Here is a 21137-nt window from a genome sequence, read left to right on the forward strand (position 1 = left end):
ATCTGCATTTTAAACATAATAAGCCACAAATTTGGACCGGTAACACTGGAATGTTCCGAAAGTAGAACACTTAGCCTGGAAACGAGATTCAAAAGGCAAACCAAACTGCACGTGCATGAAATTTTTTTTTTTTTTCTGATGCCCGCGCAAAAAAGTTTGAATAATGCCGAAAAATGGTCATGGTATTCATAAGGCCAAAACATTTTTGTGACATGGGTGAGTGTCTACCTTCTTACTGCAATTCATTGCTGCTAACCATTGATGCTCATTTAATAGTGCCTTGCTGTTCTTTCTCCGGTAGATGTCGCCAAAGAGTGAGTCATCTATTTTGGGTGCGTATCGTATTTTTATGGTGGTGTCTCAGGGATTTGTCGTTCTGTCCAGATTCTTTTTTTTTTTTGTTTGTTTTTAGCTGCGTAAACTGATCACAGGATAATATTGACTAAATATCGCATCAAGAAAAGGCACTGTCGTTTGGTGTTCAACAGAAATGTGTACAGCACTTGGAGTTGCGTTTTTACGTATGAAAAATTCCTTCTAAGTAATTTTGAAACAAATTAATGGGGTGGCCGCCGCGCAATTTTGAACGCAGGAAAAAAAAAACACGCGTGAACTCATAATTGCACATTGAATGTAATCTTTGAGAAGGGGTCCGCCGTATTAATGAAATGGTGACATTAATTTAAAAAAAAGAAAGAATTTTTTAACCATTTGTCAGTTTTAAAAATCAATCGTGGCCCTTGAGCATCAAGGGTTAACTGACCTGACCTGGCTCTCTCGTCCGAGGCAGTCTTTCTTATTACGTCACCATTTGGGTTTGATAAAGTTGAAAGTGTTTTCAACAGGCAGGATCCAGAGGAGTTGGACACTGAGGCCGATGGCCCTTGGTATGCTTCTCCTTACTTCTAACCCTCGTGGTTGATTCGTGGAAGCGGGTTCCTTCCCCAATATGTATCCCGTTGAAGAGCAATGCTCAGGTCAGAAGGAAGCGATGACTGAAAGCCATCCAAAGAAGACCTCGAGAACAGGTGAGAGCCTCCCGCAAGGATTTCTCTGCTTGAGTAGCATTATTCCCGCACTCATTGCTTTATTAGGGCTTTCCCTGCACTGCCTTATCTGATGCCTGCGCTCTCCCTGCTCTATTACTATATTTGTACGTGTTTTTCCAAACACTGGGCCAGCACTGCAGTGACGCTGTGAGGCCACTTCTGCGTGTTTCCTCTCAGTTTACATTCTTCGGACTAACACTTGGCTGAAGGCACACGGGAATGTCCTACTTGTGTCTTCGTGCCATTTCTTTCACACGTGAGAAGAAGACTGTAAGCCTCGGCGATGGAGCCAACGCCTCAACCTGAACACGGAGCGACTGTGAAGGTGACCAGCGAGCAGCTTGCTGCGATTGACGATGAGGACGTCCTCAACAAGATGGTGAGCCCATATGTGTGCTCTTCTAGTGCAGGCCAAAACATTAGGCACACCTGTATTAACTGACCCCCGATTCAAGAGCTCCGCCAAAAAAATCCGCTTTTACAAAAACGATAGGACGTTGCGGTGGTGTAGACGTGTACTCCGTCGTGCTTGAAGTGTTTTCGTCTTATGTAACTTCATAATCAAAACATCTCAAGTTGAGGCAGTGGCACTGTGCCCACATCAAGGAGCATATTGTTCAATTAATTATTCGATGTGATTATTAATAATGAATGCTTTTCATTCATGCGAAGATACTGATCATGTTCAAGGAACAGTCCAGCGGGGATGGCCCATCCAACCCCCCCCCCCCCCCCCCCCCCCCCCGAAACTCACTTTATGTATATTTTTGATCAGGAATGTTTGCTTGCATTTTTAGTTTTTATCCATTTGTTTGGGAGAAAGCCATCAATAACTAACTACTCTCAAAACATCCCTTTGGATTGAAATTTATTTTTTAAGTTGGACAATGCTGGAGAATTTGAAGAGAGGCGACTCATCCGTGCTGCGTTGAGGGACCTGCTGAAGAAGAAGCGAGGTGAGTTCCAGTCTGGTAAATGTCCAGAAGTGTAAAAAAGTGTTTGCCCCTTCCTTAATTCTCTGTTTTTGTTTGTCACATTTAAATGTTTCCCATTCCATTCTGCTGAATTGCTGTAATTCAGCAACGCTGTACGGTTTTCGAGCATGAACGACCTTTAAAACGTTCAGAAGTTGACTCGCTGATGTGTTTTCAATCATTCCCATGATGCAGAAGCCAAATATGCTTCAGCCTCAGGTCCCAAACTGATAGCGAGATATTCTCCCTCAGCATTTTCCGTGAAAGTTCATAGCTGCAGCAATGACAGCAAGTCATCCAGATTGTGGAGTAGCAAAGCAACCCCAGACACTCACACTTGAAACGAGCATTGTTTCCTCATTGTATGTTCTTTTTCTGAAATGCTGTGTTACATTTATGCCACATATTAGACACATGCTTTCAATCCATCATCTCATAAGTCTTGAGAATCATACAGAATGTGTTTTGCCAGAGTAAGATGAGCTTTCCGTGTTCTTTTTTGGTAACCACCCTGGGCGTCATTATTGTATCATGAACACCGACATGGAAACTATGCAAAGAAATAAGAATTTTACAAATCCTTCTTTCATGGCACGAATGATAAACATGATTCAACGTCGGGGATTCTTTGTCAGACAAACGGGAGCAGGAGCGAGGGTCCCGTCAGCAGGACTTGAGGCAGCAGGGCCTGAGCAAAGAACCTGCGCCAGGGGGTGGAGTCCCGGGCGCAGCGAGGGCACCCGTCAACCAGCAGCCTACAACAAACAGTGACTCATATGCTCCTAGTATTACTGCATTCAAAGTTTTGCAATATTCACTTGATTCTATGCTTTTTTTTTGTTTGTTTGTGTTAGGTCGACCAGCCTACTCCATGACAGCAGGCGGGTGAGAACATTTTTTTGCAAATAAAATCGCACCTGACTCGTCGTGCTATTTTCTTTGAGAACACCAAAAAAATGTATCATTTACTTAAAACACTTTTGGCCAGTAATTGAGGTATGGCATCTATTTGAGCAATTATGCTTTTGTTTTCGGGGGGGGGGGGGGGGGGGGGGGGGGTTGATTAAAAAAAAAACACCCTTGACAATTACTTGGTGCACGGGATCTACGATGATGGAGGTCACTGTTTGAGGGAAAACAGTAGCCACGATTGTTTTATAGTTATCTTTCTCTCAAAATATACACTATTTTCAGACAAATACCTTGGAGATTAATTGGCAGACAGCATCATTTTGAGGAGAGGCCACGATTTGAATTGAATCATTTATTTCATATATTCCAAAAAAAAAAACCACTAAATATTTTCCGCTCATGAAAACAACGTGAAACCACATAGAAAAAGTGTTATGTTAATGTCTACAAGTTAGTACTTTAAATTTCAACTTATTAGATGTGTGTACTCTACTATCCTCACTTCTCCTCCTCAGTCAAGCCAGTCCTGCTCAAGCCACCCAGAAATGCCCCCCCTCTGCAGTCCCCAACGCTAAAAACGTCAAACAGATGCTTCTGGACTGGTGCAAGGCCAAAACGGAGCCATATGAGGTCATCACGGCCCCAGTGTGACTTGCTGATCCGCTCTGTCTTTTGTCATCACAAATGTGCACGCTCTTTTAGGGAGTGGACATCCACAACTTCTCCTCCAGCTGGAAGGATGGCATCGCCTTCTGCGCTTTGGTGCACCGCTTCTTCCCCGAAGCTTTTGAGTATTCCACCCTGAACCCTAACAAGGCCAAGGACAACTTCCAGCTGGCGTTCAGTACCGCAGAGTGAGCCCTTCTTTCTCGTGTCAGCGTATTGTGCGAATGTCCGGCTTGCTTTTTTGCACCCTCTGATTTTACGGCTCGGGTGTCGATGCTTCTCTGTCTGCAGGAGGCTGGCCGGCTGTCCCCCACTGCTGGACCCCGAAGACTTGGTCCGGATGAAGGAGCCCGACTGGAAGTGCGTTTACACGTACATCCAAGAGTTCTACCGCTGCCTGGTTGAAAAGGGCCTGGTCAAAACCAAAAAGAGGGCTTAGTCTCTTGGCTGGACATTCGCATTCAAACAAAGTCAAGTAGACACACTCGGTTTGCCGTGAAGAAATGGAAGGCATAGCTTTGGAACGTGATCATTAATGGACCCTTGATCAGGTACATCCACACAGACTGAGAGTGCAAAATCTGCCTTTACAAACAATAAAATGCAGTTTGGATTGACACGATCGGAGAAGTATTCCCTGACTTGTCGCAGTGATCCATTGTGATGACACATTTTCAATTACAAAGGTTCATTTTCCAATTCAAGTAGTCCCTTTTATTCATGTTGTGGTCAGTGACAGATATATCCAAAAGACAATAGATTTGTCAATATATTGACGTTAAATATTTTTACTTTATTAAAATGGATTAACGATTGAATTTGAAGGGCCACCTCCTCTAAGTGTGTGTTATTTGCATTTTCTTGATTGAAAGAAGGGCAAAAATGTGTTAAGATCAGAAAATGCATTGTTGGGGATCGGGGAAATCAAGGATTTTAATTGAAAGCTATTATCACCCTGCCTTCGTATTATTGTTTCTTGGGGAGAATGTTGAATTGAAGTTTTAGGTCAAATTAGGCCCGATTGTTTTGCTGTATGTTTGTACCCTCAAAATGCAAATGTACCCATCATAGTTGAGTTGTCATGATAAAAAATATATTTGTATGAAAAAGACTTAGGCTATAACGCTAAATATTGCTTACCTTTACTCCTACGGTTAACACGTACACACGTTGTGAGTATGCGATAGGAGAAAGCTGGAACTTGCTGGAGCGGTTGCAAGAGAGAGATCATGAAGAAACCGGGCAGGCTAAAGAAGGCGCTGGAGGAGTTAAAGAAGCCGATGAGGTCGAGTTTAGGATCTGTTTGAGTTCTCGCTACTTTTTGTCGGAGATCAAGGCCGCAGGAGCTAACTAAGCAGTTGATGACGATATTTCAGGATCCTGCACAGGATCCAGTGGGGGATCTGGTGCAGGCCTCTCTAGCATCTTGAGGAGCCGCTCGAGGTTTGACTGGAAGGAGATCCTCTTAACCTCCTCCCAAATCTCCTTGTAGCACCGCAGGTTATCCATGACCCCCTTGGAGACTCTTGCGTACCTGGCCGCGTCTGCGTCCTCAGCCTTGAATTTAGCCAAGCCTTCCTCTATCAGCAGGAAACCAGCCGCCAGGCTCTTGCACGTGAACTTTTTGGCCTCCAGTAGCCCGCTTTTCTGCCTGCTTGTTATGGGCGATTTCATGTGCGGAGATGCCTTCACGTGCTCCAGGATGCGATCTTGAGCCTTAATGATAGTCACGACAGTAGAGCGACTTAAGTGCAGCGCGCGGCCGATGTTTGTCGGCCTTTCTCCCCGTTTTGATCGCTTCACTACGTCTAACTTGACATCCATGGTGATGGCTTTCCTTTTCTTTGAAGTGTGGCGGCCGGAAGGCTCCGCCTTGACCTTAGGAGGCATTACGTCACCTAGAAAGTCACTATAGAAAAAACAACAACAATGTATCAGCACAGCAAACCAAAATGGCCAACGTTGCAAAGTGGGTGCCGTAAGTTTCTCTTGAGTCACAAAGCGTGAACGTACTCCAAGTCGTTTCTACAACACCGACATAACTTTTGTATGAACATAAAACGCTAGGTCAGAGGTTTCAAACGCAAGGCCCGGGAGCCTGAGCCGTCCCGCCACATCATTTTATGTGGCCCGCGAAAGCAAATCGTGTGTCAACTTCGTCAAATTGGCAAAATTGTCATGCGTAATAAATAACATGGAGATTTTTTTACAATAATTTCGTTAGCCTGTTTACGCTCACTTGAAAAATAACAGAACAAACTATGATAGTTGAGTGATTTTCAAAACTAGCAATCCATCCGTTTGTTGTGTAAAAGTAATAATACGATGAGACGATTAAACATTGATTTGGCTTTACTGACATAACGGCCCGCCGAGCGAAGACGTAACTACAAAGTAGACTGTGACAAAAATAAGTTGGACACCACTGCCTATGTCATGCCGTATAGCGTATATACATGTTTGAACAGCAGTTCTGTGCCATAATTAGGTTATAGCAAAACAAAACCAAAAAAAACGGTTTGAAAGGAAGAGACTAATTACTTACCTTTACTTGGTGGTTTTGGCACGCGGCCGATATTCGTCGGCGTTTCGATGGCTTCACCGTATTTAGCTTCAAATCCAAGGTGATGGCTTTTATTTTCTTTGAAGTGTGACTGCCGGAAGACTCCGCCTTGCCCTTTGGAGGCATTGCGTCACATTCAAAGTCACTAAAGAAGGGGAATAAAACAAGTATTTATAACCGCAGCAAACCAAAAGTCATAACGTGACGAGGTATTCCGAAGTCATTCTTACGACACCAACGTAACTTTTGTACGAACATAACGTATCGAGATCACGCCGTATATACGCGCATGAACAACACTTCGGTGCCAAAATTAGGTAACAGTAAAACGAAAAAAGTGAAGTTACACACTACATTTTTGAATGAATACGTCTATGCCGTGAATTATAAAACATCGATCCATCCATTACCTGATCCGTTTATCCTCACAATGAAAAAAACATGCAAAGATGATCATTCCTCTTACCTTTACTCTGCTGATGGTTTGGGTCGTCTGCTGTCTGACGACTTTCTGTTAAATGTTATTTAACCGAGTTCTGTCAATGTAACACCGTCGTCATTTTTGCTCGTCATACATCGTAATGTCCAAAAATGGCATACGCTGACGCATTAGTGAATATTGCATAACCAAACTTACAGTATGAAAAACGATTACATAAAAACGTTTGACTACATTTACTCCCGTGTTACAGTATGAAAAACGATTACATAAAAACTTGACATTTACTCCTGTGTTTGGCCTTTACGGATCCTCATTTGGTGTTGGCAATTACTTGCTTACACGGCATCCATTGTGATGGAGGTCGCTGTTTAACGGGAAACAGTAGTCACTATTGTATTTTTTTTTTAATCAAAAACACGCTTTTGAGATGAACTAGCAGACAGCATCATTTAGAGAAGACGCCACGATTTAAGGAAGTGAATCATTTATTTCAAAAACCAAAACGTAGAATTTTCCAAACATGAAAACAATGTGAAACCACATAGAGAAAATGTCATGTTAACATCCACAAATAAGTAGCACTTCAAATTTAAACTCTTCTTTTGAGCATTGAGGGAGTCCTCGCTTTATGACGGCATTCTAGTCTTAAGGGGGTGACATAACCTGGATTTCTATCCAAGTCTGAACATGCTGTACAGTCTGCTACTGCATAAGAATAGATTAAAGAGTCATATTTAAAGTCAATTCTGGTCTGAAAATTACTTTTGAGTATAAAACTAACACAATCCAGTGAAAAATGCCACATATGGACGGCTTTTATTGTATTAACTGTGAGCGGCGTATTCTTTTGCCATGGTAAAGCGAGGAGAACCTGAATTTGCTGTGTTATTAGAGGTGTACTCTACTATCCTCACTTCTCCTCCTCAGTAAAGCCAGTCCTGCTCAAGCCACCCAGAAATGCCCCCCCCCCCCCCCCCCCCTCTGCAGTCCCCAACGCTAAAAACGTCAAACAGATGCTTCTGGACTGGTGCAAGGCCAAAACGGAGCCATATGAGGTCATCACGGCCCCAGTGTTAACTTACTGATCCGCTCTGTCTTTTGTCATCACAAATGTGCACGCTCTTTTAGGGAGTGGACATCCACAACTTCTCCTCCAGCTGGAAGGATGGCATCGCCTTCTGCGCTTTGGTGCACCGCTTCTTCCCCGAAGCTTTTGCATATTCCGCCCTGAACTCTAACAAGGCCAAGGACAACTTCCAGCTGGCGTTCAGTACTGCAGAGTGACCCCTCCTTTCTCGTGTCAGCGTGTTGTGGCCCAAATGTCTGTGTAGCTTTTTGCACCCTCTGATTTTACGGCTCGGGTGTCGATGCTTCTCTGTCTGCAGGAGGCCGGCCGGCTGTCCCCCACTGCTGGACCCCGAAGACTTGGTCCGGATGAAGGAGCTCGACTGGAGGTATGTTTACACGTACATCCAAGAGTTCTACTGCTTCCTAAAAAGGCCTGGTCAAAACCAAAAAGAGGGCTTAGTCTCTTGTCTATCATGCGTATTCATAACTGAGTCGGTGCTGAGAACTGAAGCGGATTTACATGGGACAGGAGAAGAGAACCAATCCTTTTTTTTTCATCAGTAGACACTACAGCTCCTTTTTTACTTTCAAACTTAGCAGTCGTGTGGGATATCATGCATGTCTTGAGCATGATGTCTCTGATCAATTGGGGGAAAAAACAGATTCTCTCCTCTTTCATCTATAACTGCTTCAAAGAACAAGGCGTATGCAGGGATAGTGGTTACCATTGCATCGCTGTCCATGTCATGTGTTTAAAAAGCTTTGTTACAGCTACAGCTCTTGCAAAAGCACGATATAAATAAAAATGTATTATATAATTATAGTTGGTATTGGGCACGTAAAATGTACTTTCAGTTTGTTTCTTTTAAGCACTATCGTTTTGTTTTTTTTGTTAAAAATGTTTTTCAATTGTAGTTTTTGTTTTCATTGACTGAAATAACCTCGGCTGAAGCTCATTTTACAGCGCGTAACCAGCTATTGTTTTGTTTCACATCACAATCAAGCCAATCTCTGTGTTGTCCACAAACAAGGATTTGCCACCAAAAATATTGAACAAATTGACATTTTAGGTCAAATTAGGCCAGAATGTGTTGCAGTATGTTTGTACCCTCGTAATTCAGTTGTAATGACCAAAAATATTTGTATGAAAAAGTCTTAGGCCATAACTCTAATTAAATTGCTTACCTTTACTCCTACGGCTGGCAGGCACACACGTTACGTGTATGTAATTGGAGAAAGCTGGAACTTGCGGGTGAGGTTGCAAGAGAGAGAGATAATAGAGAAATTGGGCAGGCTAAAGAAGGTGCTGGAGATACTGGGGGAGGTAAAAAAAAAAAAAATCAAACGAGGTCGAGTACAGGAGCTGTTTCAGTTCTCTCTACTTTTTAGGAGATGCAGAGGGTTCAGGATCCGACTCAGGATCCGGCACGGGATCCAGTGGGGGATCTGGTACAGGTCTCGCTACCATCTTGAAGAAGCGCTCGAGGTTTGACTGGAAGGAGGCTCTCTTCTCCTCCTCCCAAATCTCGTTGTAGCACCGCAGGTTATCCATGACCCCCTTGGAGACCCTTGCGTACCTTGCCGCGTCTGCGTCCTCAGCCTTGAATTTAGCCAAGCCTTCCTCTATCAGCAAGAAACCAGTCGCTAAGCTCTTGCACGTGAACTTTTTGGCCACTGGGGTCGGGGTGTCCTGCTCTTCCTGATTCGGGTCTGCCTCCGCCTTCGTGTTTAACGGGAGCTTCAAGAACAACCCCTCGCCCAACAGTTGTTGCGCACAGCAATTATTCACCCCCTCCCTGATAATCTCCGCCAAGGCGGTGGGGAAATCACTCGCTGCTTCGTTCTCACTACTACTCCCGGCTTCCCCTTCCACTTTAAGGTTATGCAAATTAGCGCGAGCTTTGAATCGCATAAACCAACCTCGACTGGCCACGAACGTTTTTCCCTCACTGCCTTCCCCCATTTGACTTTTCAGCATCTCGAATAGACGCTTCGCCTCTTGCTGGATCAACGCGAGGTTCACGGGGAGACGCCGCTTTTGCTGGTCCTCCAGCCAAAGCACCAGTCGTCTTTCCATCTCTATCATTAGCCCGCTGTTCTGCTTGCTTATTATGGTCGATTTCATGTGCGGAGATGCCTTCACGTGCTCCAGGATGCGATCTTGATCCTTAATGATAGTCGCGACAGTAGAGCGGCTTAAGTCGAGCGCGCGGCCGATGTTCGTCGGCGTTTCTCCCTGTTTCGATCGCTTCACTATGTCTAACTTGACATCCATGGTGATGGCTTTCCTTTTCTTTGAAGTGTGTCCGCCGGAAGGCTCCGCCTTGACTTTAGGAGGCATTACGTCACCTAGAAAGTCACTATAGAAAAAAAACAACTATGTATAAGCGCAGCAAACCAAAATGGCGAACGGTGCAAAGTGAGTGCCGTAAGTTTCTCTTGAGCAACAACGCGGCGACGTATTCCGAGGTCGTTCCTACGACACCGACGTAACTTGTACGAACATAATTTACGCTACGTCACAGATTTCAAACGCAAAACTCGGGGGGCCACATCCGTCCAACACTTAATTTTATATGCCCCGCGAAAGCAAATCGTGTGTCAACTTCCATCATCCTTGCTCAAATTTGTCCCGAGATGTCAAATTTTAGTGCTTAATAAATAACATTGAGATTTTTCAATTGTTTTGTTAACCTGTTTACACCCAGTTGAACAAACTATTATAGTTGACTGATTTTCGAAACGAGTAACCCATCCATTTGTTGTGTACAAGTAATAATACGATGAGACGATTTAACATTTATTTGGTTTGACTGACATAACGGCCCTCCGAGGGTAGACGTAACTCTAAAGTAGACCGAGACAAAAATAAGTTCGATACCACTGCCTATGTCATGCCGTATATACATGTTTGAACAGCATTTCTGTTCTATAATTCGGTAATAGTCAAACGAAAAACTGTTCGAAAAGAAGAGACTAGTTCCTGACCTTGACTTGGTGTTTTTAGCTCCTAACGAGTGCCGCGTAACGACTTACGATTTTCTGGACGTAAAACAACGTGTTTTCTATACACTTTAACGACGTTAATGCTTTTGCAAAGTCATAATAATAGCAAATAGTTGTATGAAAAACTCTTCTCGAATATAAATGAAAGTTTGAGACTCGTCCCTCAATGTATTCTTACGCCACTACACAATCCAATTCGGTGTTTTCGGACTTTTCTACGCATCCATCCGTCTTCATCATTAAACCTGGCCCAGCTGAAGTTACACACTACATATTTGCATGAGTAGGTCTATTGCCTTGAATTACAAAACATCTGATGCGTTTATCCCCACGATCAAATAAAAAAAACAACAACAAGAAAATATAATAATTCTTCTTGCCTTTACTCTGCTGATGGTCTGGCTCCTCTTACCGTTACTCTTCTGATGGTTTGGCTCGTCTGCTGCCTGACTGCGGTCTGTTAAATGCTCTTAAATCGAGTTCTGTTATTACAACACCGACGTAATTTTTGCACGTAATACAGCGTAATGTCAAAAACTGACATACGCTGACGCATTAGTAAATATTGCATAACCAAAGTTCCAGTATGAAAAACGATGACATAAAATGTATTACCTATATTTTCTCCGTCTTTGTTCTGTACTGTACCCTCGCGACGTAACCTCGTTCCGAGTTACGTACCCACGACACCGACGTAACTTGTACGTAACACAGGACTCTATATCACTAACCTACGATCACGCTGTTGTAAAGTTATGATTACATTTAATAGTTTCCGAAAAAAATAATGTACCCTTCATATGAAACAATCAAACAAAACAAGTTGCAAATTGAAATATTTCTGGTCTTTGCTGAGTTGGTTTATGCACTGCAGTGCCGTGTAACGACTTCACCTCTACGCGACGTTATGATTTACGTCAAGGGTTATATGTACAGTATATATGAATAAATCTTCAAACGTCACTCGTAAAAATAAAAACAGTTAGTGTGGACCAGAACTGAAACCTACAAAACATGACACCATTGCATCATCCTGATAACTGTTTCGAATATTTTCACTGCTGTAATCTTTTCAGACGATGCAATAAGAATATTGTTCAAAATAAGTAGATTGTGTGTGAGTACAATATGGCAACATTAAATAAGTCGTTTATTACCCTTGTGCATTTTTTAATTCATTGGGACTACATTTTTTTCCATTGGGGTAAAAAAAAAAGTTGCATATTAACCGAGCTATCACACACTATGAAAAAATACCCTTGGATACCTGCAATTGAGAGTCCCCCATTAATTCAACGAATATCAAAGTAGTACCTCGTGTAAGTGTGTTAAACAAATGAAGGCAGGTCCCATGCCCTCGGGCATTTTCATCATTTATTAACACAGCCATCATTTGGGTCCCTATTAGACGAGTTGCAGTTATTTCAGTGACCACTAAGTGACAGCAGGCTCCAATGAATCTCTACTTTTTTTTTTTTTAACCCCAATTCATATTGTGTGAAAGAGCCACACACCAAGCTCTGTGACTTTCTTCTGCCAAAATTCTCAAAGGATAAAGTATTACAACTTTCTTAATATCTGCTTTTCAAATTCAGGTTAAAACCCAGAGATTACAACCATAAGATTTTTACATTCCACGTCCAGACTGCAAATGAGTTGTGGATGCGTGGAGCCACCATTGGCGAATTGAACCGTTTAATTGTGACGTCACCATTTGGCAAAATTCAAACCTCCCAGGTACAGCTTTGGAAATTAACAAGCATTTCTTTTGTACAGTGTATTTTTAAATATTGAATTTTGTCCCTCCTGTGTTCTAAGTTAATGTCATTGATTTTATTTGGAGTAAGCTGTATGTTTCTTCAATTTTCAGAACTCGTCTCTTTTAACGATTTTTTTGAACAACAAATCAACAATAATAACAATGCTAATACTAATTCTAAAATTAATCAACTTATTGCCTGTTCTTTTTTAAATTTAAATAGTAGCTGTTATATATTATTTGTAGAATACTGACATCTGGTTTCCAGTTCCGATTACTCCATTTTTTTTCTCAGTCATCATGTGTGTAAGATTAAAGTAGATTTAGTGGGAAAAGGATGATCTCTCCTGTATATGAGATGCATGCGTCACCGGGAGAGTGAGAGAGCAAGAGAGGTACAACGAGTTGGGGGGTGGGGGGGGGGGGGCTGACGTGCAAGCTGCTGTGTCCAGCTGCACGGTGCAACATTAAGTCGGATCAGCTCCATCATCACCACCATCATCAGTCAACATGCACAAAATCACGTGACCGCCTCCTATCCTGACAGCCGGGTGGCCCCACCACCATCACATCTCTCTTTGTGGTCCGGTCCTCCGTCCTCCCATAAGGAATTTATGAGCAGTGCTCGGCGCGTCACCTTGCAGCAGAACGCATGAAAGGTAGGACAAATATGATGAATCATTTTTTCCATTTCAACATCACTGTCTCACGAGACTCAATTTGGAGTTGTATTTTAAATTCTTCCTTTGCAGGGATAACGGTGCCGTGTTGATGCTGGATTTGAGCCTTTGTGGATGCTAATTTACATCTCATGAATAATTTAAAGGGTGCTCGGGTAAACAACAGAGTGGCGGTGGGTTTTGATGGTTGGAGGGTAATGGTGAGTCCTACCTTTTGACCTGTCTGAGCTCAGCTACATTGCATCTGTCCTCCATTGCCAAAAGGAGGTCAGACTCTAATTAACATTGCTTAAAATAAAAAAAAAACAGGTCCAAACTTAGTTCTTCAGCCCCCATTTGCAGACTCATGATGGCATCATCAGTGGATGTCTGGGGGATCGCTTGGTGGTGTCATGTAGAAAAAAAAAAAACTAAAAGAATTGGACACTACAAGGAAGTACGATTGGAATAGTGGTTTGCATGTCTGTCTCATAGTTCTCAGATTCTTGGTTTGAGTCTCAGATCAGGGTTTGCATATTTGCCCCCATGCTTGCGTAGGTTTTCCCTGGGTACCCCGACGTCCTCCCACATAAGACTCTAAATTGTCCTTAGGGTTGGCATATGTCGCGTTGCACCTGATCTACTTCACAATTTAGACGGGAAGCGGGCCACTTGAGATCTTGTCCCAGTCAGTCGGTGCAGAATCCAAACAGCGACAACCTCAAATTCAGTCACTTGGCCTCTTCTCCAAGCGGGGAGAGGAGGGAGTGAGAGAAGAGAAACGGCAGTAAAACAAGCCTATGTGTGGTTTAACTAAATGCAAGGTGAATAAATATAAAAATAAGTCTTCAAGTCGGGATCTGACCTGCTCAATGCAGGTTCTCCTCTTTTGTGCAGTTAAAACCAAAAAGGCAGCTCTTGGTGTTTCCCAGCATTTATTGTATGTTGTTTTTTTGCAGGTCAATGGATCACACGAGGCAGAAACCACCCACAGCACTCTCACGTGTGCAACCCGGACCCTGTGGGCAAACCACACCGGGTCCAGGTCCACCTCGACGACCACCGGTCATTGGACAATCGGCGTCTGTGCAAGACAACCACCCTGCACTAAACCCTCATGCGGCGAGAGACCAAATGCAAATCAAGTCCGGTTCACCCCCCGTGATGCTGACCAACATAAGTCGACCGAGACCCACAGCCCTCGGGACTAAACCTCCTCCTAGACCCACCAGGATCCCTCCCAAGGATATAGATTTGATGCCTGTCTGCATCCCGGGACCTCAGAGTGCCAACACGCTGCCTCGTTCCCCGACAGAGTCCTCGGTGTCTCCTCACAATCCACAAGCCTCCCTGAGCCCCAAATCAAGTCTCAATCCTCCACCTCCCGTCAGTACAATACAAGGGCAGAGTGACAAGAACGCTGGTGATCACAATGACTTCAGGTGAGACTACGACCATTGACGTCTTTATTGACATGTTTGTCTGCTCAGAACTGTCCATCTGGCCATTGTGTAGAGGTCTCAATGTTGTGTTCGAAGCAGCTGCAGTACGCAAGGTAATATGTGCGCGCGAAGGCGTCATATGAATCAAAGCGGCTCTTTCCTCTAAAAGCTTCTTGCTCAGAGAGAGAGAGTGACAGAGCTGCAATCAATTCACTTGGCAGTCTTCCCATTGGCTGCATTACCCATAAACAGAAGCAGCACCTTTTTAATACAATGCGACTTGCTTTCGAAGGAGGACAACGTAGCAGCCTCATGGCCTGAAAATGGCTGCGGCAGTCGATATAAAAAAATCTACACACCCCTTGGTAGGTTTACTGATTTTACTGATACTGGGCCAGTCTCAAGATGTTCTTTTTATTTTAATGTTTAATATTAAATGTTTAGTGTTGTATCGACTTAAATTGATCATTGAATCTCCATAACATGTCCAAAAAAAAAAGAAAAGTAACAACATCAAAGTAATATTGTCTTCAAGGCTTGCGTAACACAGTATAAAGGCACTAAATATGAACTAATCATTGAAACTTGTGATCATTGAAAAAGTGATCAGCTTCTTTGTTCTGCATCAAGTATCTCAAATGCTTTTGTCTCACTCTCTGTAATGATGCCCCCAAATTATTTTGAACTTTTGTGTTTTATTTTGGGAAGTGTCAAGCGCTGGATGAGGTAAATCAAGTCTCCATTAAAGTGAAGCTCACCACCTGCCACTGCTCTTACCTATAGTATATCTATTCTGGCTTTGTGTTATATGTACGACATGTACTGAGAACACTTTTTTTTTTCCCCATCACTGAAGTAAAAAGAGGGATTAATACCGCTTAACCTCGATCTCTCAATCCAGCCACACTTTGAGCTCGAGCTGCCACGTTTACAATGATCGAAAGCTAACGTGGCGCGTTCACTCTCACAGAGTCCACATCGCCACATGGAACGTGGGCTCGGCCGTCCCACCGGATGATGTCAGCGCTCTGTTTGAGCCCAATGTGGCGGATGGGAGCGTTGACTTGTTTGTCATTGGGTAAGCAGGGGTGACTATGCCAGGGTGCCCACTCGCCCATCTGTCCCTCTTCAGAATTATCTTTTTTTTTTTTTTTGCTTCGATTTTCAATTCTCACACTGTGCAGGCTCCAGGAGGTGAATTCCATGATCAACAAGCGGCTGAAGGATGCTCTTTTCTCAGACCAGTGGAGTGAGCTCTGCATGGACACGCTCAGTCCCTTTGGATACGTCCTGGTTGGTCATGGCTCATCTGATTTACTGTATTTTATAATAATTTAAAAAAAGAATCACTTTGAGAAAAAAAAATTCTTACAAAGGCCCAGCGGTCATAGTTTTAACATGAATCTAACAAAACCTATGGCGGTGCCTTGAGGTACTCCAAAAAAATAACACAACAAGAATATAATGTGTTTTTTTAATAAGCAAAATACGGCTATAATATTTTTAAAAAAATAGAATATTCAGAATTAAACCGTTTTTGCCAAAGTTTTTGCCTCAATTCCACGGACATTATGTTGCCCCTTGTTTGTACGCCTTGGCCACATGAGGGCAGTAGAATACAGGCATGCAGGAATACATGCACATGAAGAAGCTGGTCAAACTCCCGAGTAAGCCACCGGAATATTAGTCATTCTTTGCAGAGGATAAAGAATGTATTAATGTGAGTATTGTTTTTTTTTTCCTGTCTAAGTGCGTTACTCCGCTGTTTGTGTTTATGTATCCATTACTTAAAGGTGTATATCACTGTGACACCGATGCTATTTGTTAGTCTGTCAATTTCAAACAAACAAGAAAATCTCGTTTTTGTGAATCATTGTGTATTGCTCGTGAATTTGTGTAGCTGTTTTTGTCTGCAGGTGGCATCGCAGCGGATGCAGGGCGTGCTGCTGCTGGTCTTCTCCAAATTTGTCCATCTTCCATTCCTCCGAGGCGTACAGACACAGAGCACTCGTACAGGACTCGGCGGGTGTTGGGTACGCACGAGCCACACGCTGCTCTTGAATTTACGTCCTTGCGCAATTTGCCATCGCGCGCTTGCGTCTGCACGGTGAAACGAGCAGGCTTTGAAAAGTGGCGCATGCCAGCAGGTGTTTGCGAGTGTGGATATGTCAGAGTGTGACCTTCCGCACAGCGTCGATGTCGGCGTCACACCAGCGTGATGCTGCAGTCTCCTTCGTTTTTAGGTCAGTGCTGCAGCAGGCGTCTGGCTCGCTGCTTTGAAAATAAGAGCACCTAAAGGGCGCAGACTGACGCCACGGTTGTGGTGTTCAGTCAAGAATGAATTTGGAACATGGCATCATTTACATATTATAACAATGCACAGTACACTGTGTCAATTGACACGCCACTTGAACACACAAAATTAGCGTCAACCCGAACAATATGTTAATGAAGTTGCGTTGTTGTTTTTCCTGCTATTGCAGAGGCGTTTCTTCTGTGCGCTCTCTGCAGGGCAACAAAGGTGGCGTTAGCGTAAGGATGACCGTGTTTGGACACCCCGTGTGCTTCCTCAACTGTCACTTGCCCGCTCACATGAGGAACCTGGAGCAGAGGATGGAAGACTTTGAGAGCATCCTGCAGCAGCAGCAGTTCGAAGGAGGGGCCGCCACCGGGGTGCTGGATCACGAGTGGGTGCCTTTTGTTCGTGCACCAGAAAACAGCAGAGAATATGTGAATGCTTGACGTAATATCTTCTGTTTCCCTAGCGTTTTGTTTTGGTTCGGAGATCTAAATTTCCGAATTGAAGATTATGACATCCATGTGGTGAAATGTGCAATTGACAGCAATAAGCTCCCTCTACTGTGGGAGCGAGATCAGGTGAGGCTCATCATCATCATCATCATCATCATCATCAGTTATTCCCATTCACACGCAAATACTTCCCGCTTTTCCCATCAACGTAGCGCGTACGTAGCATTCACGGATGTGCTTTTTCCCACGGAGATACGTCACACAAACCGAGATAGGAGTGCCATTCAAACACTCCTCTCTGCCGATAAAACGCCATTGCCAATTCGCAGACACCGAAAGTGATGTGGATGTTTAACAGCTCGAAGCCACTTTTGTTTACTATCTTCCAAACTGCTGCTTGGCAGTCCGGTCTGCCAGCAGGAATTTGCGTTGGGTCAAGAGTGAAGCAGCAGATGGCACGAATGGGATTTTTTTTTTCTTTTGTCTTATGTCCAGCTCAACATTGCCAAAAGCACAGAATCCATCCTGGAAGGCTTCTTGGAGGGTCCGCTCAAATTCCCGCCGACGTATAAGTTTGATGTGGGCACACACACCTATGACACAAGGTCTGCCCATCATCATTTTCGTATTTTTAGCCTTTGCTCTTTCATTTCGTGACATTTGTGCAGAGAACCTAACCACCGTTTTTAACATTTCCACATGTGGTTCAGCGCTAAAAAGAGGAAGCCCGCATGGACCGATCGTATCCTCTGGCGCCTCCGCCGCACCGGCTCCCCCGTTCCTACCCACAATGCAGCACTTCAGAGGGGTCTGACCTCCTGGCTGGGCGGCGCAACCAAAGTGACGCAGCACGCTTACAAGAGTCACATGGCCTTCACCATCAGTGATCACAAGCCAGTGTCGGCCATGTTTTCCCTGCAGGTGATATTAATATGTTACATATTTGAAGACTGCAATCACATGTTGCTATGAAGTGTGGTTGATTCGAATTCGCTTGCTTCATTGAATTTCACTAAGTACTTTTTTTTTCCTCCCTTTAAAACACAATGTTGATGTTCATCCTGTGCATAATGATAGTATTGAAGATACTTTTTAGGAATCAAACCTCAGTGCTGTTTTCAATGAACACCGAGGCCCACTACGCTATTGCATTTTCACACTGGTCATGATGGTGGTACTTAAGAGATCCAAACGTGTTTTTTTTTTCTTTCATAAAGGTCTTATGGTTTTGTTTGACTTTATTTATTAATCATTGGCATATCGTCTTTGTCATAGTTCCCATTCAGGGTGGACATGCCTCTGGTGGAGATGCAGGCCAACAAGGAATGGTTCAAAGTCTCCGATGCCACCGTCAAGTTCACTTTTGCATCCAGCTATCATCGCAGCTCTTGGGACTGGGTAGCAATATATAAGGTAGCGTCAAAAACATTTTGATCTGATGGCCTGCGTCGTCGCTGACGCCATTTATGTCTGTCCGCAGGTTGGATTCAGACACTACAAAGATTACCAAGCGTATGTGTGGGCCAAGGGGGAGCATTCAGGGCAGGTGGGACACATTGTGATATTCATATTTCTGGGATCAGGGATCATTTCTGCCCCCACCCTTTTTCCAGGTGTCTTTTTCAGAGGAGGATTTGCCAAGAGATGATTGTGAATACATCCTTGGATTCTACAGTAATAATATGAACAGCATTGTTGGATTGTCGACAAACATCCAGGTATATTGTATTGCTGTTACCTAAACATATACATGACAACGGATGCCTTTTCTTAAGAAGTCAACCCCCCAAATTTTCTTTACAATATGTTCTACGTAGCCCGGACAAAAATAATGCTCTCCCTAGAAAAAGAATTTGACCAAAGGGACATGTTGAACCAAGGCGTGTCCTCTCATTAGCATCGCAGATGTCTTCAAACCTGTAATACAGTCAGTCGGCCTGTTTAAAGAGTGATAAGTAGTCACCATACTGTTTGGTAAAATGGCGTGTACCACACTAAACAAAGACCATTGGAAGCAAATGAGAGATTTGTTCTCGATTAGACAGAATATTATCGGCAAGAATATTGTTTTGGCATTGGTATGTTTTGACAGGCCATCAGTGTATTAACGTCCGTTCTCTTCCTGGACAGATCAAGCTTCCAATCCACAGCCCATCAGCACACCGCTCCGACAGCTCTGAGATAAGCTCGGAAGACGACAGCACCTTAGTCTTGCTGGTTCCAAATTCCCGCAGCCCGAGCCCCAAACCCTTGAAGCATCATCACTGCCGCCACCGTCGCAGCCGCAGCCCCGCCGTCCCTGCTCTCTCGTCCAATCCCCTCCCTTCCCTGCAAGGTCTCAGCCTGTGTCCTCTACCCAAAGAGACGGGTAGCCGCTCACCCGGTTCCACCTCTAAAAAGGAACGACTGTTTTCCACTGGCTCTCTGTCGTCTCCGTCCGTCAGCCCTCTCAGTCCCCGGAGCCCCCTGTCTCCGGGCAGTGGGGTCACGGCACCGGAGGCCCTGATTGCTGCCATGTTAGGGGAGCATAGGCCTGCTCAGGTAAGCCCCATGGAGCTCAGACAGCTTGGACATGTAGGGAGAAACAATCCTTCATAGAGGAGATGATGACTAAGGTATGTTATGTGTGAGCAACCCTGAAATTCTGTATTTTCAAAGCATCTGTGTTTATCTGGGAGTCACATCTCTCTGACAAGTGCTTTAATGTGTAGAAACACATATTGAATGTGAAGCTAAACATGCTGGCAAGGCAAAATCAATCCGGTGTATTTGATATGTGTGCTGGAAAACGTGCATTTGGAATTAGAAGAGGGTTTCAAATCGAACCATCGTCCGTATTCATGCCAAATTTAACATTAAATGAATTGAACAACATCAGCGGTATAGAAAATGGATGGCTGGAATTGCAACTTGGAAAGAAACTATTAGATCGGGGGTGGGCTAAGTATGGCACGCTCACCAAATGCAGCTTACGCTGTTACTTTCATCAGGCCCACCAAGCAGTGACAAAAAGTAGACACATTTTTAGACTACATCTAACTCTTGGTCGAGGTGATGTCATGAGAATTTGGTGTATTTGACCAAGGTTAGGTACCATCCCACAATGGCGCCAACGCCCTATCACGCCCAATTCGACCCCGGTTCGTTTTTTGTGTGTGGTTCCCTTGAAAAATCATCTGTTTACATTCTTCTTGCTTGTGTGCGTTTGCTAATAAAGACTAAAAAAACATAACACACTCTCAGCTCTATGATCTCGGGGTTAACACGTCTACCTCACGGTTCAGAGGTTCAAATCTCAGCCGCGGGTTTTGTCCAGGTACTCTGACTTCTTTTCACGTGTCAAACATGCCTGTCAGCTGTTGTCCACTTGTGTGAATGATTGTGTGCCCCGTTGTTTACAAGTTGTGTATACCAGATACAAACGGGACACGTTGCAAAAAGCGAGCCAGTACCGTAACTTGGACTTTTGTTACCAGCAGCAGCAGACGGTAAACAACCTGCTGACACCTCGAATCTATAAAGAACATCTAGTTGAGGTTGACAGGGACACATGAGGCTTATCGTGTTTTTTCTTTTTTAAATCAAGAGAAGGCGACACTATTTGGATTAGCGAGGCTTTGTAATTGCCAAAGCAGACAGGCAGAAAGGCAGGCAAGATAAACCTCAGTGGATGAAAAAAGGGAGCAATGACATCGCCATATGAAAAAGTGTTAGTTATGACTAGCTATGAGGTTTATTTGGTTCTGTTCTGTAAAGGTTGTCCTGTACAATAAATGTACGAAAAGCATAGTGTCGGTTAATCTGTGTAAAATTATACAAAAATGAGGTGTAGATCTTGAAGTTTTG

At 43.8% G+C, this 21137-nt stretch overlaps 5 protein-coding genes across 5 annotated transcripts; 3 read left to right on the forward strand and 2 right to left on the reverse strand.

Annotated features, from left to right (window-relative positions):
* The first annotated feature begins 1174 nt into the window (after positions 1–1174).
* Positions 1175–4223, forward strand: LOC147191572 (smoothelin-like protein 1). Its single transcript, XM_086135904.1, has 7 exons — positions 1175–1428; positions 1930–2005; positions 2659–2790; positions 2878–2908; positions 3451–3565; positions 3638–3789; positions 3893–4223. Exons 1-7 carry the CDS (start codon positions 1333–1335, stop codon positions 4038–4040), a joined length of 750 nt encoding a protein of 249 aa, XP_085992030.1. The 5' UTR covers positions 1175–1332; the 3' UTR covers positions 4041–4223.
* LOC147191573 (uncharacterized) lies at positions 3273–6747 on the reverse strand. The gene is made up of 4 exons (XM_086135905.1): positions 6631–6747; positions 6147–6309; positions 4742–5510; positions 3273–4013 (listed from the first exon to the last, which is right to left on the reverse strand). The coding sequence occupies exon 3, from the start codon at positions 5489–5491 to the stop codon at positions 4952–4954; it is 540 nt and encodes a 179-aa protein (XP_085992031.1). The 5' UTR covers positions 5492–5510; positions 6147–6309; positions 6631–6747; the 3' UTR covers positions 3273–4013; positions 4742–4951.
* Positions 6454–8134, forward strand: LOC147191574 (smoothelin-like protein 1). The gene is given in 5 exon segments (XM_086135613.1): positions 6454–6481; positions 7534–7661; positions 7735–7886; positions 7992–8099; positions 8101–8134. Coding segments are annotated over 5 exon segments (450 nt in total).
* Positions 7874–10247, reverse strand: LOC147191575 (putative CENPB DNA-binding domain-containing protein 1). Its single transcript, XM_086135966.1, has 2 exons — positions 8860–10247; positions 7874–8107 (listed from the first exon to the last, which is right to left on the reverse strand). Exon 1 carries the CDS (start codon positions 10013–10015, stop codon positions 9053–9055), a length of 963 nt encoding a protein of 320 aa, XP_085992092.1. The 5' UTR covers positions 10016–10247; the 3' UTR covers positions 7874–8107; positions 8860–9052.
* A 2627-nt stretch (positions 10248–12874) lies between these two features.
* Positions 12875–20523, forward strand: inpp5ja (inositol polyphosphate-5-phosphatase Ja). The gene is made up of 13 exons (XM_086135799.1): positions 12875–13098; positions 14058–14540; positions 15511–15618; positions 15725–15833; positions 16457–16573; positions 17052–17227; positions 17306–17417; positions 17787–17896; positions 18002–18212; positions 18567–18704; positions 18772–18837; positions 18905–19009; positions 19422–20523. Exons 2-13 carry the CDS (start codon positions 14062–14064, stop codon positions 19887–19889), a joined length of 2199 nt encoding a protein of 732 aa, XP_085991925.1. The 5' UTR covers positions 12875–13098; positions 14058–14061; the 3' UTR covers positions 19890–20523.
* Positions 20524–21137: the final 614 nt, after the last annotated feature.

Source organism: Hippocampus guttulatus, chromosome 17 (genome assembly GCF_054856545.1).
Source record: "Hippocampus guttulatus isolate MCC_2025c chromosome 17, RoL_Hgut_1.0, whole genome shotgun sequence".
Taxonomy (NCBI): domain Eukaryota; kingdom Metazoa; phylum Chordata; class Actinopteri; order Syngnathiformes; family Syngnathidae; genus Hippocampus; species Hippocampus guttulatus.

Bases quoted from the DNA above. Each gene is read 5' to 3' on its own strand.
- LOC147191572 (XM_086135904.1), top strand. From the start codon at position 1,333: ATGGAGCCAACGCCTCAACCTGAACACGGAGCGACTGTGAAGGTGACC. The intron at 1,429-1,929 runs GTGAGCCCATAT...TTATTTTTTAAG, and splicing joins AGGACGTCCTCAACAAGATG to TTGGACAATGCTGGAGAATT. The intron at 2,006-2,658 runs GTGAGTTCCAGT...ATTCTTTGTCAG, and splicing joins CCTGCTGAAGAAGAAGCGAG to ACAAACGGGAGCAGGAGCGA.
- LOC147191573 (XM_086135905.1), bottom strand. From the start codon at position 5,491: ATGCCTCCTAAGGTCAAGGCGGAGCCTTCCGGCCGCCACACTTCAAAG.
- LOC147191575 (XM_086135966.1), bottom strand. From the start codon at position 10,015: ATGCCTCCTAAAGTCAAGGCGGAGCCTTCCGGCGGACACACTTCAAAG.
- inpp5ja (XM_086135799.1), top strand. From the start codon at position 14,062: ATGGATCACACGAGGCAGAAACCACCCACAGCACTCTCACGTGTGCAA. The intron at 15,619-15,724 runs GTAAGCAGGGGT...CACACTGTGCAG, and splicing joins GTTGACTTGTTTGTCATTGG to GCTCCAGGAGGTGAATTCCA. The intron at 19,010-19,421 runs GTATATTGTATT...CTTCCTGGACAG, and splicing joins GATTGTCGACAAACATCCAG to ATCAAGCTTCCAATCCACAG.